Below are 15,961 nucleotides of genomic sequence, written 5' to 3' on the forward strand. Positions count from 1 at the left end.
ATCTTTTTCATAACAAAGCTGGTTGTGGAGCTCTGCTTCATTTTCCTGCTGCTGAGCATGGTTTTTACCAATATACACCTGCTCTGGACTGCAGAATGCTTCTCATTATCTCCAGGAAATCTGAACATGCATGACAGGCTCCTGGACTTCCAGGTATTGTTCTTGATAGTGCACTCCAGGCATAGCTACTCTCTGATCATCTCTGACTAATGCTTATCCTCAAACTCTATCCTGCCAAGACCTAGCATCCCCCTGCCCAGCCAGTCTCAGGGTCCTCTCTACTTTTTGTCCACCTCCATTAGAGCATTGGACCACAGCAAAGCTCCAGTCCTCATGCCCTCGTCCTCATGTCTCTCTTGCTCTCCCATGTCTTGCTTCCTTGTATGGTCACCCCCTGGCCTCCCTTACTCATTCAGGAGGAAGCTGTCTATCGATTCACCCAACGTCTTCTTCTTGCTTCTTTGGGTGGTTCGCTTACCCTGGGCCCCACCATTGCTTTTGTGCTGCTCCTTGCACAGCAGACAGCCTCCTGACTGATGTGCCTCCTTCTCCCTTTAAGACCTCTCCTATTCAAGCTACTTCCTGTCTAACCCTGCTCGTTACCTTCTTGCTGGGCTCTTGGGACCCTGCCATCGCTTTGGGACATCACCTGCTGTTCTGCGTTACATGAAGGATAAGTAATAACAGCCTGTTTTCTCTAGCAGTCCTGGCATCTGCATCAAGAAGCCTCTTAAATAGCAGGAATCTTTGTTTCCTTGTTATACATGGGGAAACTGAGGCACAGAGAAAAGGAGGTGATTGCCTCGGGCCATGCAGGGAGCCAGTGGCAGAGCCAAGGATGAAACCCAGGGGTCCTGACTTCCCAGCTCAATGCCACGTGTGCTGGACTGTGGGCTCCCATCTGGAGATCTGTGGGGTAGTAAGCATCCTTTGAACACTGCTCGACAACCTGGTCACCCCTATGTCATTCTCAGCCAAGAGTGATGGGAGGGGAAGGGGCATTTGGTTTTGTTGCTTTTCTGGCTGTAATGACCAGATTGCTTCCTGCCACAGAGACAGATTCCAGATGGACTGAGCCAGTGGTCCGCTCATTCAGCCTTTGCCCTTCAGGGGAGACTAAGGTCTTGCTAAAGGGGTCAGCCCACCATACCTCTGCCTACAAACAGAGGGAAGTAGCTGGGAGGCTGCTTTGGGATGGGCTGAGATCTTGATTTTCAGAACCTGATCATGCTTCTGCTCCCCACACTCGAGGTTGGTAGCAGAGTAAACTGTGAAACTGCATCCCTCCCCTCTTCCAGGACATGCACTGGAGGTGACTGTGCTACCAGGCTGAAGGCTCACCTAGGTAGACACTGACTGCTGATGCTTCATGCTGGCACCGTGGCATAGTGATACGAGGCCTGAGCTTCCTGGTCTGGCTGTGCTCCAGCACCCAGCATGATGCTAGGACGCTGCTGCTGGAGCGCTGTTCTCCACAGCTTGGACATGTCATCTATGCCCACACCACACTCCTGTGCAGCAGACTGGTGGAGAGACAGCTTAGCTTGGGCATGCTCCCATCCCTGATACCCCAGCCCAGGGGTGGGATGTGCTCTCTTTTTTGCAGGGACGGGGGTTACAAGCTGGCCCTGGATAGATCTATCAATGAAAGCCATTCTGGCTTGTGGGGGTGTTGTCGGGTCTGTCATGACTTTAAATGGAGGCTGACTGCTTTCCAGGCACCGCATTAACCCACTCTCTTTATACCCAGCCCACTTGCTGTGATAGGTTGTGCATGGGGAAAGAGCCCAGTGTGCCAACCTGCAAAACAGAGGCTTTTAGGACCCAGAAGCTTTGATGGTCTCCAAGCTGCTGGCTGCCTCTCATCCTTCACTGCAGTGGCTCTGTGCATCAGCTACAGTGGAGGAGCATCAGCTGAGTGGTACCTGGTACTCTGGAAACCTGCACAGGAAAGGTATGAGCTGATGCCTGGACTGGGGAGAGGGCCAGGCTGGAGACCTTGAGGCTAGGTGGTTGCCAGCATTTCTCTCTGCACCCCCAGGCATTTGGCATGCCTCGCTTGCTGGGTGAAACGCACAGAACCAAGTCCGCTCTCCTGATGGAAACTGCAAGGAGCCAGGGTGGACCTGGAGACGGGCAATGGGGGTCTAGATGCCTGGGACTCGAGAATCCATTTTAACGGAGAGGCAAGGACCAGAGCTGGGTGGGGGCAGCCCTTCTGGAAGTCAGCTCAGCAGCACCAGCACGAAGGAATGAGCAGGGCCAGCCTGGATTTCTTTTGGCTTTCCTAATCCTGCTGTCTTCCCTTCCACCTCTGGGCAGGGCCTGCTGGGCAGATGCTGCAGCCCACTGCATGGGTGGGCAGCACAGGGTAAGAGGGAGGGTGTGGGCACTGCCTGGGCCTGGAGATGTACATTGATATTGCAAGGGGAGGGGGGCGTTTGTAGAATTGATGGGAGACTGCAAAGTCCCAGGGTGAGGGGAGCAGGGTGGAGACCCGCCTTGAGCAAGTACTGGGGGAACAGATCTGATAAGGGCAGGCTTTCAACACAGCACTCTGTGGGCGCCCACTCCAATGGGAGGCAGTCCAGTGTTAGGGGCTTAAGAAAGCAGAGCATCTCGTGTTCACAGGCCAGCTGGGGCCTTGCCATCAAGGATCTGAGCAGCAGGAAGGACCTGGAGCTCAAGAGCTGCTCCATCAGCTGCTGCTGTGGAGCCGTTCAAACTGTGGAGAGAGCAGGGAGCTGGGGTGGGGGCTGCATGCCTCAGTGCCCACGGCCAGTTGTTTCACAGGAAGGGTTAAATGGCCCTGTTCAGTGCACCTGTCAGGCTGCCCTGTCCCCTGGATGCACAGAGGAGCTGATGCTCTGAAGCATGAAAATGGATAAGCATCTGATTCCAGTCAGTGCCTCTGTGGGGACTGGTCCCAGTTGGTCCCTGGTGCCAGTGGGTGTGACTCCAGTGAGTTGAACGCAGATGCAGCGGCCTGCTGGAAGGCTGGGTCTGAGCTGCTGCTTTACACAGATGCCTTTGCCTTTCTCGAACCTCAGCCCTTTGCCTCAAGCAGTGTCGCAGTGTTGGGGAGGCAAGGCAGGGGTATCTGCTGAATATGTACGGTTCCCCTGGTAGGGAAAGCACTTGGTGATACAGGCCCAGCAGCCATTCCTCAGGTTCCCCTGTGGGTTCCTGGACACTCCCTGATGTGGGCACCAAAACTCCCCGTAGATGAGGGACTGAGTAAGGGCAGAGCCACCTCCAAGCCCTCTTTGTTGTCTGGACTGAATGCACCTCCCCTCGTTGCACACTTTGTACCAGCCACAACCTGGCCAGTGCTTCTGTTGTGGCCAGGCCCTGAAGTGCACAGCCCCAGCCAAAACCTGCAGTGGCACCTTTGCCCTGAGCTCCCATCAGCTCTTGTGACCCAAGGGCTGTGTTAGCCACTTTGTGCAGGGCAGAGTGCAGGTATTTCAGGAGTGTGTACTCTCCCCAGTCAGGGCTGACCCCCAGGGTATGATGCAAAGGGCTGCTGTGCTGCGGAACGTGTGCGGGTGATGTGGAGGCATCCCTTTTCTCTCTGAGTTGATGGCAGTGCAGTGTGCTGTGCTGCAAGGAGCACTGTGACTGATTTAGTAGGGGCACACTTTCCTCAGAGGCAGCTCCAACCCTAATGCCCCAGCTGACTGGGAGCTTTGAAGGAGCCTGCCCTGACTCCCCTTAGTGCTCTGTCCCAAGATACATTACAGTGGAAGTTAATTACTGCCATCGCCAGGCTCCTCCACACTGCTTGAGTGCTGTATAGGAGGCTCAGTGCGGTGGAGACGCGGGCCCCATGATTTTAACAACATCAGCATTTCTGCTAATTGTACCACATCCAAGCATCCCATCTCCCTTTAGTTCAGCCCCACTACTGTGAGCCAGGTAGTTCATTAGTGTTTGCCTATATAAGGATGCCTGACTGCTCAGCTGATGCCCAGTTTGGCAATAGCTCTAGAGCTGAATGCCATTAGGAGTCAATATCTGGATATTCAGACTGCTGCCACTTCCTGCATGTGTTGGCCCTACGTGTTGAAATGTTGCCCTGTCTTTTCTTTTCCCATAGGTGGTCTCTTCCATGGGCGCTGCCCTTCACAGATCCATTAGCCCAGCGTTACCAGTGGGCTAGTTTTCCACCTGAGCAATCTGTACATTTAGCAATCAGAATTCAGGACCCGAAATTCAGCTGGCATAAAATCCCCACAGCTCCATTGAAGTCAATGGAGCTAGGCCCATGATCGCCAGTTCAGAGAGTCTGGAAGTGTTGAGCTCTCCTATTCCAATCGATTCAGTACAGGTATTGTACTGATACAGGTGGTATTTCAATTCTCCTTACATCAGTGCCCAGCAGAGGATGGAAGTTTCAGTCCATGAAGGATTTCAAGATTTTGTCATGTTTTTCTTTTCATTCTGAGTCAGAGCCAATCTTAAAAATGTCAAAATTCTCCCCAGAAGGAAAGTCCCAAAGCAATTTATTGCAGGTCATGTGTTGAAGTGCTTCATTTTGACCTTTTTAAAAAAATGCATCCAGTTATAATATTTCAAAGCAAATTTCAGAAATAGCTTCTTGAAGCCAAAAATTGCTTAAAAGTGAGATGCTTCAACTTGAATCATTTCATGCTAAAAATGTCAAAACAGGAGGTCTCACTATTGCCAAGATGTTTTTCCCTGTAATTTTGTTTTCAAAGCAAACTTTCATGAAAACTCAGAGTTTTGTCAAGCGTTTTGTTTTTCTTTCTGCCAGAACCGTACTTTCCAATGGACTCTTGCTCCATAAAAGCTTTTTCTACCAGATCTAGCCAGAACTTATGGAGGTACATACGTTTCCATCTCCAGTGGTAGAAAGTTTCCTCTTTTATATAGCACACGACCCAGGGAAGTGGTTTTTCCATCCCCCTTCTTGGCTAATTGAACCAGATTTGTTAGTTTAGATCAGTGTTGTGGCATTTCTCTTTATTGTTTTCCTTTTTCCACTTGGTTTGGAAGTTGAAACTCATGGGCAACACCACGGCAGTGTCTGAATGGAAGGAGCCTCCTGAACACTGGAGTGCCTGGAAAGGGGACACTCCTTAAGTATGCATGATCTGGTAAAACAGACCAAGCCTTTGATAATGGAGAGTTCCCTGAGATTCACTGTACCTTGAAAATGGGAAATGGAGTAGGGAATACTGGATAACACCTTCAAATCTTTGGGTGCCTAAAAAATGGGAAATCCCATAAGATTCACTGAATGTCTCCAAGCTTACAGATGCTCTGGAAATAATTGGGATACTCATGAGCTGCAGGATCTCCTGAGCCCTCTGAAACTTCTGGGCTATGAGATCTGATGAGCTTGGTCACAACCCGTGGTGACACCGTGGAAGGTGAAGCTACGTCCTCATCACAGCTTCATTGACTGACCAGGACGTAGGCCCATTCAGAGCAGCCACGCTGATTTATACCAGCTGAGGGCCTGGCCTGAGAAGTATTGCAATGATGCTTTCCAGGCTAGTTAAGGGGAGAGTCTCTAGTTTCATGGTGGGGATGGCAGTAAAAGGTTGGAGGAGCATCAGCCAGGAAGATCTGGAAATGCTTCTGGCTCTCTCTGGGTATGGCTGTTTCTAAGGTCTTATCTCCCCTCTGTTGCTTCTTGGATATGGCATATGGAGAAGCTGTTTGCAATTCTCAAGCAACCCTCAAGGTTCCCAGGGCGGTGAAGAATGGAGGAGAGTTCAGACAGGGTTCGTGCCAAGACTCTCATAACATTGCTGCTGAGTTGGCAGGTTTCACTGATGAGGTGAAAAGAGCATGTGGGCATAGATATCAGCAGGCTTGGCCAAAGATAGAGGCTTCAGCGGTGAGTACACAAAGCCCATAGATGCTGGGGATTTCAGACCCGAGATAATCTCACTCCAGTCCCTAATACCATAATTAGATGGGTCTCTGCTCCCCTCCCATCCTGGATCTAGGGGATGTGAAAGAGAAGCCAAGACTCAAGGCTGGGGGAAGCCCCAGGGGCAGCAACAGGGAGGTTGGAGTACTACCTGGAGCAGGGGTGCATCTGGGGGAGGGGGTGTGCACTGGTGCACTTGCCCCGCTTTGATCCCTGCTCCACCCAAAGTGTAAAACCACCTGCCTGGCAGTGGCAGCAGTATTTCTAGTCAGACAGTTCTGAGGGATTCAATTGACTTCACGGCTCATTATAATTTATCTGATCCCTTCTAAACTCTTCATTCCACTGGTAAGGACCCTCTCTTCTTTGTAATGGCCGTCATGTTCCACCAATGAAGCTAGCCTTTGTTTTGCCATTCTGCTGTCTGTTCACTGCTCCTGGTAATGAGGCTCCTATTTCACAGCCCTGCAGTGTTTTTAACTCATTCCAATGAAGTTATATTTGTTTTTGCCTTTAAGTTTAAACTGTATTATACAGCCCTAGGCTCCTTGCAAGCGTCTAGTTTTTTTTTTTAATTAGAGAAAAAGTATGTGTTGTTTTTGCACATGATGACGCACCTCTTTTCAAACTTTTGGGACTTCTAGATCCACCCCATGACCAGAAGCCAAGGGGCTCCAGATTTAGTAGCAGTCAGGAAGCTGGGGATGGAACCTGAGCCCTGCCCTTGGTGGTTAGCTCTGGGGTCTCAGTTCAGCAAAGCCCATGAAGGTGGGCTTGAATTTAAGCATGCACTTAGGTCTGAATGTTCTTGGAGGAATCAGGGCCTTCTTCAGCAGAATTCCCATTGTCAGCAGGAGCCCCACTTTCATCCTGTGACACTTGACTTGTTTGACATGGTGATTAATGCATAGTTGCATTCCTTTCTAGGTGCCAAGTTCTGCTTGGAGAACAGTGAACAGACAAATAAGATATAACAAGGGCTGCAAACTAGAGAGGGCCCCTTAGCCAGCGCAGCGCTCCATCTGCAACCACATGGCTTTCCTGGACTGCTGCACCTCACCCACTTCAAGACAGTTGAGCAGGATGCAAACAAAGATGCCAAATTAGAAGCAGCCAAGGAAGATGGCCAGTCTGACCCAAAAGCGCTGGAAGGCATAGACAGCCTCACCATATGGACTTGCCCTTTTGGTCCTTGCTGCTGGTACAGGAGGCAGTGAGGATGTGACTCCATGGGCTGGGGCTGCTTACTTGTTGATGGCTGATTCTCTCTGATTACTCTCTGGGGACCCAGAATAGGATGGGTGATGGACCTGTGAGGGGAGGTTCTGTGGGCATCAATGCCAGGCTCCATGGAGCCGTCGCTCCCCACGCAGTGGGCGTGGAACTCCTCCAGACCGGGACGACTGCTCCAGATGTCCCAGAATGCCGCACATCCCAATTCCAGCCTGGACACCAAGACCAAGGATGTGGCCTCAGAGTCTGTGGGGCTCTTCTTCATGCTCTTGATTGACCTGACGGCCATCATGGGCAATGCTGCTGTGATGACTGTCATCATCAAGACGCCCGCACTGAGGAAGTTCGTCTTTGTTTTCCACCTCTGCTTGGTTGACCTCTTGGCCGCCCTCACCCTCATGCCCCTGGCCATGCTGTCCAGCTCTGCCCTTTTTGACAGCACCATCTTTGGTGAGGTCATGTGCCGCGTCTACCTTTTCCTGAGTGTCTGCTTCATCAGCATGTGCATCCTGTCCATTTCAGCCATCAACGTGGAGCGCTACTACTATGTAGTGCACCCCATGCGCTATGAGGTCAAGATGACTGTCAGCCTGGTGGTCTGTGTCCTGGTGGGGGTGTGGATCAAGGCGGTGGTCATGTCTGTCATCCCTGTGGTTGGGTGGCTGTCCCCCGATCGCTTTGCCAGCTCCCCGGCCCCCCACGGTCGAGGCTGTTCGCTGCAGTGGAGCCATAGTTCTTACTGCAAGTTCTTTGTGGTTTTCTATGCTGTCTTTTATTTCCTCCTGCCAGTCCTGATCATCCTCGTGGTCTACTGCGGCATGTTCAAGGTGGCCAGAGTGGCTGCCATGCATCATGGCCCACTTCCCACTTGGATGGATACCCCACGGCAGCGGTCAGAATCTCTCAGTAGCCGGTCCACCATGGTGACTAGCTCCGGAGCCCCTCGGACTACCCCACAGAGGACGTTTGGGGGAGGGAAAGCTGCTGTCATTCTCCTGGCAGTGGGAGGGCAGTTTCTTTTCTGCTGGTTGCCCTATTTCTCTTTTCACCTCTACACAGCCCTGAGCTCCCAGCCTTTGCCTGGCCAGCAGGTGGAGAGTGTCGTCACCTGGATCGGCTATTTTTGCTTCACTTCCAACCCTTTCTTCTATGGGTGCCTCAACCGGCAGATCCGCGGAGAGCTCAGCAGGCACCTCACCTGCTTCTTCAAGCAGCCGCCAGAGGATGACCTCAGGCTGCCCAGCCAAGAGGGCTCCATCGAGGAGAATTTCTTGCAGTTCCTTCAGGGGACAGGCTGTAACGCAGAGACCAGGAACATTCATGCCCACGCCAGTCCCAAGAGGGACCAGCCCACCATTGACTTCCGAATCCCTGGACAGATTGCCGAGGAGACTTCGGAGTTCCTCGACCAGCACCTGAACAGTGATATCACCGTCCCTGACAGCTACATCAGGACAGCGCCTTCGCCCAAGCCTGAGCTGTAGCATTACTTTGCACTTGACAATCTCGTTCTATGAATGTGTGGAACAATGCAGAAGCCAGCTGCCAGCGGCGGCAGTGGTGGTGGTGAATACCAAACCCAACCATGGTGACTGAATCTGCATCCTTCTGCCTCAGTGCCCAACCTGGAAAGCAGCAGGGCCTGGTGTTTGAGTCCTTCTGGTTAGTTTAGATTGGTGTTGTGGCATTTCTGATTAATCCCTTTTTCACTTGGTTTGGAAGCAGAAAGAGTCCCAGGCTCCCCAGACTTCCTCTGTGTCCCTTGCAAGTTTCCAAAAGAGCTTTGACATGGTTTGGTCTCCATTTCCATTTCCTCTTGACCCTTTTTACTCTGATTTCTGCCCTTTTCCCATCCCAGTAGGAAAATAAGGAAGACAGTGGGCTTCCCAGCACTCAACCCTGCAGCTGCAATGGCTTTCCTAACCTGGGGCCCCATTGAGGAGAAGGGGCATGGAGAAGGAAGGGAGAGATGCCCCTTGCTGGTGTTTGACCAAGGCATGGCCAACCCTCCCCCATCTCTGGGAGCATCAGGGGGAGAGGGCAGTGAGAGGAACCAGTGCAAGCCAGGATTGCAGTAGAATAAGTGGCCTTTTACCTCCAGTTCCTCACAGGTTTCCTTTGAACCAGCACAGTCTGCTCCCTTGCTCTCCATCTTGCACGCCCTGAGCTGGGCATGGGCTCCAGAACAATTTCCTTCCTTCTCCTTTGGTCTTCCAGCAACCCCCACCCAGCTTAACCTGCCCTGGCCTGGCCTTTCTCTGTCTCCTCCAAAGTGCTGCTTGTGTTCATGGCTCCTGCCCCAAGAGGGAGGCAAGGCCCAGGAGCAAGTCTCTTCCCACTCCAGCTCCTGCCTGAGGGGATGCTTTTCCCCAGGTGAGAGTGACTTGGGTGCTGAGCCCAGGCCCCACTTTTCTCCATCAGTGCTGCTCTGTGGGCCTGGAGGGTCTCACCCCTTTGACCCCAGCAGCACATGGCCCAGCACAGACAGCCTGTTCCACAGCCCCAGGGACCACGGTGTCACAGCTGCCTGGCCGGTGGTGCCCATGCCTCTCTGAGCCCAGGCAGAAGCTCTTGCCAGGCTCCAGGTGGGGGGGCAGAAAACAATGATGGTGGTTTTTGTATTGACCTGGATCATCTTTTCCTTCTCAGCACCTGCCTCTCCTGTCTCCCCTCCCATGGCAGTGGGGTCTCTAACTCCAGAAGCACAGGCAGCATGGGATAAAGCATCCCTGCTGGCTGGCCCATGGTGGACTCTTTGCTGGCTGGGGGAGACTCTGGAAGTGCCGATGCCTCCTCATAGCGAGGTCGGATTAGAGCTGGGCTGAACCTGTGCCTTTGCCCATTGCACGGCTGTCACTACAGGCACGAGGGGTCCAGCTGCATCTTGCCAACCGGGCCCCATGCTGGAATACATGGTTCTGGTCCTGGCCTGCTGGACAGACCCTAGTGAGACAGCAGGAGTAGTTGGGGTCTAGCAGGACCTGAGTGGTTGGGATATTGGGTTACAAAAGGAAGGGGTGGTTCTGACTGAGACCCTGTTTGACTTCCTTTCTCTCAGCAGATCAACTAGTGGGTGGTGGGGAGGGGGACCATGCTGGTTTGGATTCCCCTCTGCTTTCCCCTCTGGCATTCATCTCAGCCAGCGGGCAAAGAGCTCTGCAACAGGGATCAGCCCACGGTCCTCAGCCTGCTGGAATCAATGGCCTTACAAACCACCACTGATTGCAGCAGAGCTAGGGAGTGGCCTCTTGTGGCCAGTGCCCTTCTCTGCTGGGCAGGAGGGCAGGGAATCACAGGGAGAAGAGACCAGCCCTCCTTTGGCATTTGACAATGCACTAATCTTAATCCTGGGGGTCCTGCCTTCAGAGCCTGTCAGGGCTGAGTCTGGCTGTGAGCTTCAGGCTGCACAGCCGCCTCTGCACTCCAGCCCTGGGTCCTGAGCTGGCTGGCTGGGACATGCCCCAGCAGCCCTGTCTGGCCTCCACCACTGCTTCCTGAGGGGTAGGACGTGAGGACATTTTTATGTCGGACGGTTTCATCCTGGAGCAACAAATAAAACTATTTATTATGAAATGTGCCTCCCTGTCTGTGAGGGACCGGACAGGGGTTGGGCCTCTGATCATAAACCCCTGAACAGGCTGGACAAGAATCCTGTCCAGCTTTGATGGGGCTGCTGGTCAGGCTGGTTTGAAGATGGGGCTAGGAGTCCCCTGGTAGACCTGGCACTAGGAGGTTATCTGCTCCCCATGTTACCTTGCAGCATTTATCTCTGCAGAGCTTTGGAAGGAGCACTGTCCAGCAGGTGCAGCATGGGCTTCAGGGTCCAGGTCCGGAGAGCTGGGCTCCACTCCAGCCCTGCCACAGAGCCTCTCAATGGGCAAGTCGCTTTGGCTTAGGTTCCCAGAACTAGTGGCCTAAACTTTGAGGGAAGAAGCATGCTACATTGTGGTGGCGGATAGTCGGGGCATCTTGCTTGGACTCCAGAAGCAGGTGTTTGAGTCGCACGCCGGACTCATTCCAAAGGTAAATGAACACTCGGTCATTCAGGCTGGCAGGTTTAAGGCAGCTGGGGGTGCTGCTGCCTGCAGTGCTCCCCTGTGTACCTTTGTCTATGGAGAGGGTTATGCCTCAGCCACGCTAGCTCAAAGGCCTGATTGGATTTGGCAGATCTTTGATTTTTATCCATAGATCTCAAAGGGCATCATAAAAGCGAGGAAATGCTAGAAACACCCCCAGTCCCTGCCTCATGACAGCAGGAAGACGAAAGGCACAGAAAGAGGAGTGACTTGGCCAGGGTCATACAACAAGTCAGTGGCAAAGCTTTGGAGTATAGAAGTCACTCAGGTGTCCTGACTCAACCAGCACCCCTGCAAGGTATAGGGCACTGTGCTCTGACTTGTACCCTCTCTGGAGGGGGGACAGTAATAGCACATTTTATTCTAGGCTCTCAGGCTTCTCCCATATAGACAAGTTGAAATGATCAAGGGCAGAAGAAAGTGCAGAGAAGTTTGGTGTCAAAAGGCCAGTGGAAGAAGCCAGTGACAAGAATAGAAATGAACCAAGAAGGAAGGCATCGTGGTCTAGTGCCGTGATTCTCAACCTGGGTGCCTTGAGAGCTTTTCAAGGGAGCCCTGGGGTGTCATTCAATGTTAGCCCTAGTAGGTGTATAAACGTGATGCACAAGATAAACCCACTGATTTCAAATAAGAATCCACAGCGTTAAAAACATTCTGACCTGCTGTGCCCTTTCTCAGTTCTTTCCAATAGAAAAATTGCCACATTATTTTTCCATAGTCAAAAAATGAGTGAAAACTAAGAACAGGCATTTTCCCTGGGCTGCTCTGAGCCTAACAAGGAGTGCCTTGAGTCTAAAAAGGTTGACAAACACTGGTCCAGTGGTTACAGCAGGGGGTGTGTGAAGGGGTCAGAACTCCTTGATTCTGTTCCCCAACTCTGCTACCAATTCACTTTGTGCCCCAGGCATGGCCTGTCCCCTCTTCGCCTCTGTAAAATGGGGACAGTTGTATTTAAGTATGTTGCCTGAGCAATGTGTAATTCAACGTACACACCACAGCAATGTGTAATTCAACAATGCAGGTGCTAGCAAGCACAAAGTGCTTTGAGGTCCCATAAGAAACAGGCCTTGGATCTGTGCAGATAGTGCATATTATTTTGCAGCTATCTAGTTGGTTTAATAAAAGATAGTGCCTCTTCCTCAAGAGTCTTGGATGCCTTGTGACAACTCATACACCCTTGGGGACAGCCCACAAGCAGCTCAGCAGGCAGGGAATAGGCACAAGGGGGGAGGCCCATCCACCGCTGCCACTATCCTCAGCTGATCTTGGAATGGAGGGAGCCCAAGGGATGGTCCTGTAGGGAGCATATGCACAGGGTGCTAGGGACAGCAATGGTGGGTGGGTTCCCCCTTCCTGCACTTGCCGTGCCCCCCGCAGCGGTCCTTCACACGGGTGGGTGTGGGGGTCTACACAGCCCCACTGGATCTGCCCCTGTCCCCACACAGTATGAGGTCTGGCCTTGGACTGCGTGTGCACCAGCCCATGACTGCACGCATCTGTGCTTGTGATCACAGACCGGCTCCCAGTCCCTGCTGCATGGCCTTTCCTCCCCCTCCGCTTCCCCCTCACATCCCTGGCGGATCCATCTGCTCTGACCTTTCACGCTCACAGACACTGGAACCGTTTAAGCCCCCTGGGTGTGTGCTTGCTTGATGATCACTCATCCCTTTGTGAGGGGGGACTCCAGAAATAGCCCTCTCTGAAGACCACTTCCTTCATCCCCTGGGTGCGGGCTGCCGTCAACCACGAGAGCTGGGGAAAGAGCTTGTGTTGTGCCATCTGAGTGGTGAGTCAGCCTCACCTGGGTAACAGGGACCCATCTCAAGGGAGATGCCGTGAAGGAACAGTGGCCTGGAACCAGGAAGGAGCCACTTCTTTCAGGACCCCAGGGTTTCTCTGGTCCTTCGTCCTCCTTCCCCACGGCCCGGGGAGGGTCTTGTCAACATCATGCTGGTCTGGGGAACCACTGCTAGGGCTCTGGAAGTCCCTTTTCATTCCACTCCGCTTCTCTGGTAAGGGCCTCCTCCTTGTGTGAGAGGGGAGTTTAGCCGGTGATGTCCTCTCTGAGCTGAGATTGCCAACAGATGGCAATTGGAGCAACCTGGCCGCATCTACCCGAGCTGGTTACTGTGCAGTCATTTAGTACTTGCATACCCAAGTACTGAATGACCGTGCAGTAACCAGTTACTGTGCAGTAGTGTCCCGACATAGCTTCATGGTGATCCTGACTGCACAGTAGCTCATTGCTACGGTGCAGTAGCTCGTTACTGCTGCACAGTAGCATCGCGTGGCAGTTCATGCCTTGCGACGCTCCTGCACAGCAGTAATGAGGTACTGTGCAGTAAGTGTCTCGTGTAGGCACAGCCACAGTGTCCTACCAGTGCATTTCAAACAGCCTACTATTGTCAGATTGTCACTGCCAGCCCAGTCTGGATATGAGCCAGTGCACAGCCCACTGGTCCTCTCCTGAGCCACCCAGAACTCCCCTCCCATCCACACTGTGCCAGTCTGTCCTAGCTTGTCCTGGCTCTGGCCCTCTTTTCCCAAGGGGCTGTCCCCCTGCTCTGTCTATGCAGGCTGACATCTTCCCCTAGCACCTACCTGAAAATGCACCCTTAGCCACCAGGCTTTTCTCTAGTTAGTTAGAGACTACTGTTCACTCTTTTCTGTTTGTGTCCTAGTGATATCCTTGTCCCATGAGCAAGAGACCAGGGGCTGATTTCCCAGATGGGGAGACCCCTGCTTTTAAACTCAATATCAGTGGTTCTCAACCATGTTGGCACCCCTCACTGGATTCGAGGCTCTCCCCATTACTTTGGTGAGTTGAATAGTACCTCATTTCAAAAACTAACTTTTATATTACCATGCTGATCTCCTTGCAGATGGGCTGGGCAGTGATGATGAGAGAGCAGCCAGGCAGGGACAAGCCTGAGCCCACGGATGTCTGCTTATCTCCTCACACCCTGTGGCACCCTTCAAAGGAGCTGGTGGCACCCCAGGGTGCACTGGCACCCTGGTTGTGAATCTTTTCTACCTGCAGTTCCAGGGCACAGTCGGCAGGTGGCGTTACGAACACAGCAGTACCAGGAACATTGCAGGAGCAAGGGTTTTTTTTTGGTGATTTCTTTCATGGGGCCAGGCATAGAGCTGGGAGAGATGTTAGACAAGGGGGCATGAAGTACCCTTCATTTCACTTCAGGCATGAAGTATTCCTACATTTGCCATTTCAGCTTCTAAGCAATGTTGCTGTTCCTTTTCCCTCTCCCATGTCCTGGCCTTTCTGTTGTCCTGCACTCTCCCCACCATGCCTAGTGTTTGGGACCGTCTTCCTAGAAGGGTGCGGCAAGCACAGCGCATGCCTTGAGCTCAGGCAGCATCAGCTAACAGGTGCTGGGGACTCGGTAGCAGCATGGGAGACTGCCAGGATAAGTCAGACCTGGAGGTGATCCTGTTTCTCTGACTCAGAACTGAACCAATGTCCCTGTGGTCCTGCTTACATTTCACCTGGTCAGGTACCAGCAGTTCACTTACCCCTCCGTGTTCCCCTACCTTGCAGTTTCAGTTGGATACAGATGCACCTGTCCTTAATCATTGGTCAGCTCACTAGTTCTTCTCTGCAGAAGTGGTGCATCAGACTGGTGGCTGAATTGGTGTGGAAGTGTTTGTAAAGGGCTTGGGGATGAGGGTTTTCATGCCTGGCATCATTCCTAGGAAAGACTCTGCTTCTGATGAGCTTCACCCTGATTAAAACAATCAGGGCTGCAGGAAAGCATCTGGAAATGCTGTAGATGCACCGGGATGCACACATCCCTCCCCTGTCTCTTAAATAAGCTAACCAAAGCAGTGGAGGGGGTGTCAGCATACAGCCCTTCCCTCTTTACAGATGTTGCATGGCCCTTTTGGGCTTCAAGCTCTTTTCAGTGCCCCACCAGGGTTGCTGGTGTGCAAGTCTTCTCCTCTGCAGCTCTTAGCCATTTAGCACAACCTCCTGGCCTGGTCTTTTCTCTGTGAGTTTCCGTCTCGCTGCAAATCTTCCTCACTGCTCGAAGCCTCTGTATTGCTCTCCCATTGCTGGGATCTCACTCACCCTGGCCAAGCCTGGGTGTCTCTAGCCAGTAGTCTCCTTTTCAGGCACTTTCCAGTCCAGCCATTGCTGGGATAGCTCCAGATTTCTTTCTCTTTTGTCTTGTTTAGCAGGAATCTGTGGAATCCAAGGAGCCCATCATGGAGTTTCCTTCTGGCTCCAGGTGTCATGGAGAATATTTAGCAGCAGAGGGAGGTAGAAGGCTCTTTATGGCAATACATTTCTTGTTTGATGAACAGATTGGGGAAGGTTGGTGACAGCCACAATATTTCCTGTGTGGGGGCTGTTCTGGGAATAGCCACCAGAACCAGCCACCTCTTCTGAATAAAAGAAAGGGGCTGTATTCCAGTCGCTAATGTGGAACTGAGCATAGTTATCTACCAGGACGTGGGGAGGGATGGCTTAAAAGCATTGTAGGCTACCAGATCCTAGATTTCTAGGTAAAGGCATATAATGTTAGCAGTTAGTCAGGGCATCAAGGTTTGTACTTGAGGAAAGCATGGCGTGGGCATTTTGCAATGGGCAAGGAAGACCTTTTGCTTGTAGAATTCCCAACTGCATTGCTACCTGTAGCTGTGGCTTTGATGCTGTAGCTTAGTGCATTGTCCCATGTAAAGTGTATTTGGTGTGTTGCAGGTTGGTTCCCCCTGGTTTGGACTCTTC

General features: G+C 52.3%; 1 protein-coding gene across 1 annotated transcript; it reads left to right on the plus strand.

Annotated features, from left to right (window-relative positions):
• Window positions 1-6,556: 6,556 nt before the first annotated feature.
• GPR61 (G protein-coupled receptor 61) lies at window positions 6,557-10,684 on the plus strand. Its single transcript, XM_019513855.1, has 2 exons — window positions 6,557-6,673; window positions 6,833-10,684. Exon 2 carries the CDS (start codon window positions 7,243-7,245, stop codon window positions 8,620-8,622), a length of 1,380 nt encoding a protein of 459 aa, XP_019369400.1. The 5' UTR covers window positions 6,557-6,673; window positions 6,833-7,242; the 3' UTR covers window positions 8,623-10,684.
• The last annotated feature ends 5,277 nt before the right edge of the window (window positions 10,685-15,961 follow it).

This window comes from Gavialis gangeticus, unplaced genomic scaffold (assembly GCF_001723915.1).
Source record: "Gavialis gangeticus isolate Ggan-Ray unplaced genomic scaffold, GavGan_comp1, whole genome shotgun sequence".
Lineage (NCBI taxonomy): Eukaryota > Metazoa > Chordata > Crocodylia > Gavialidae > Gavialis > Gavialis gangeticus.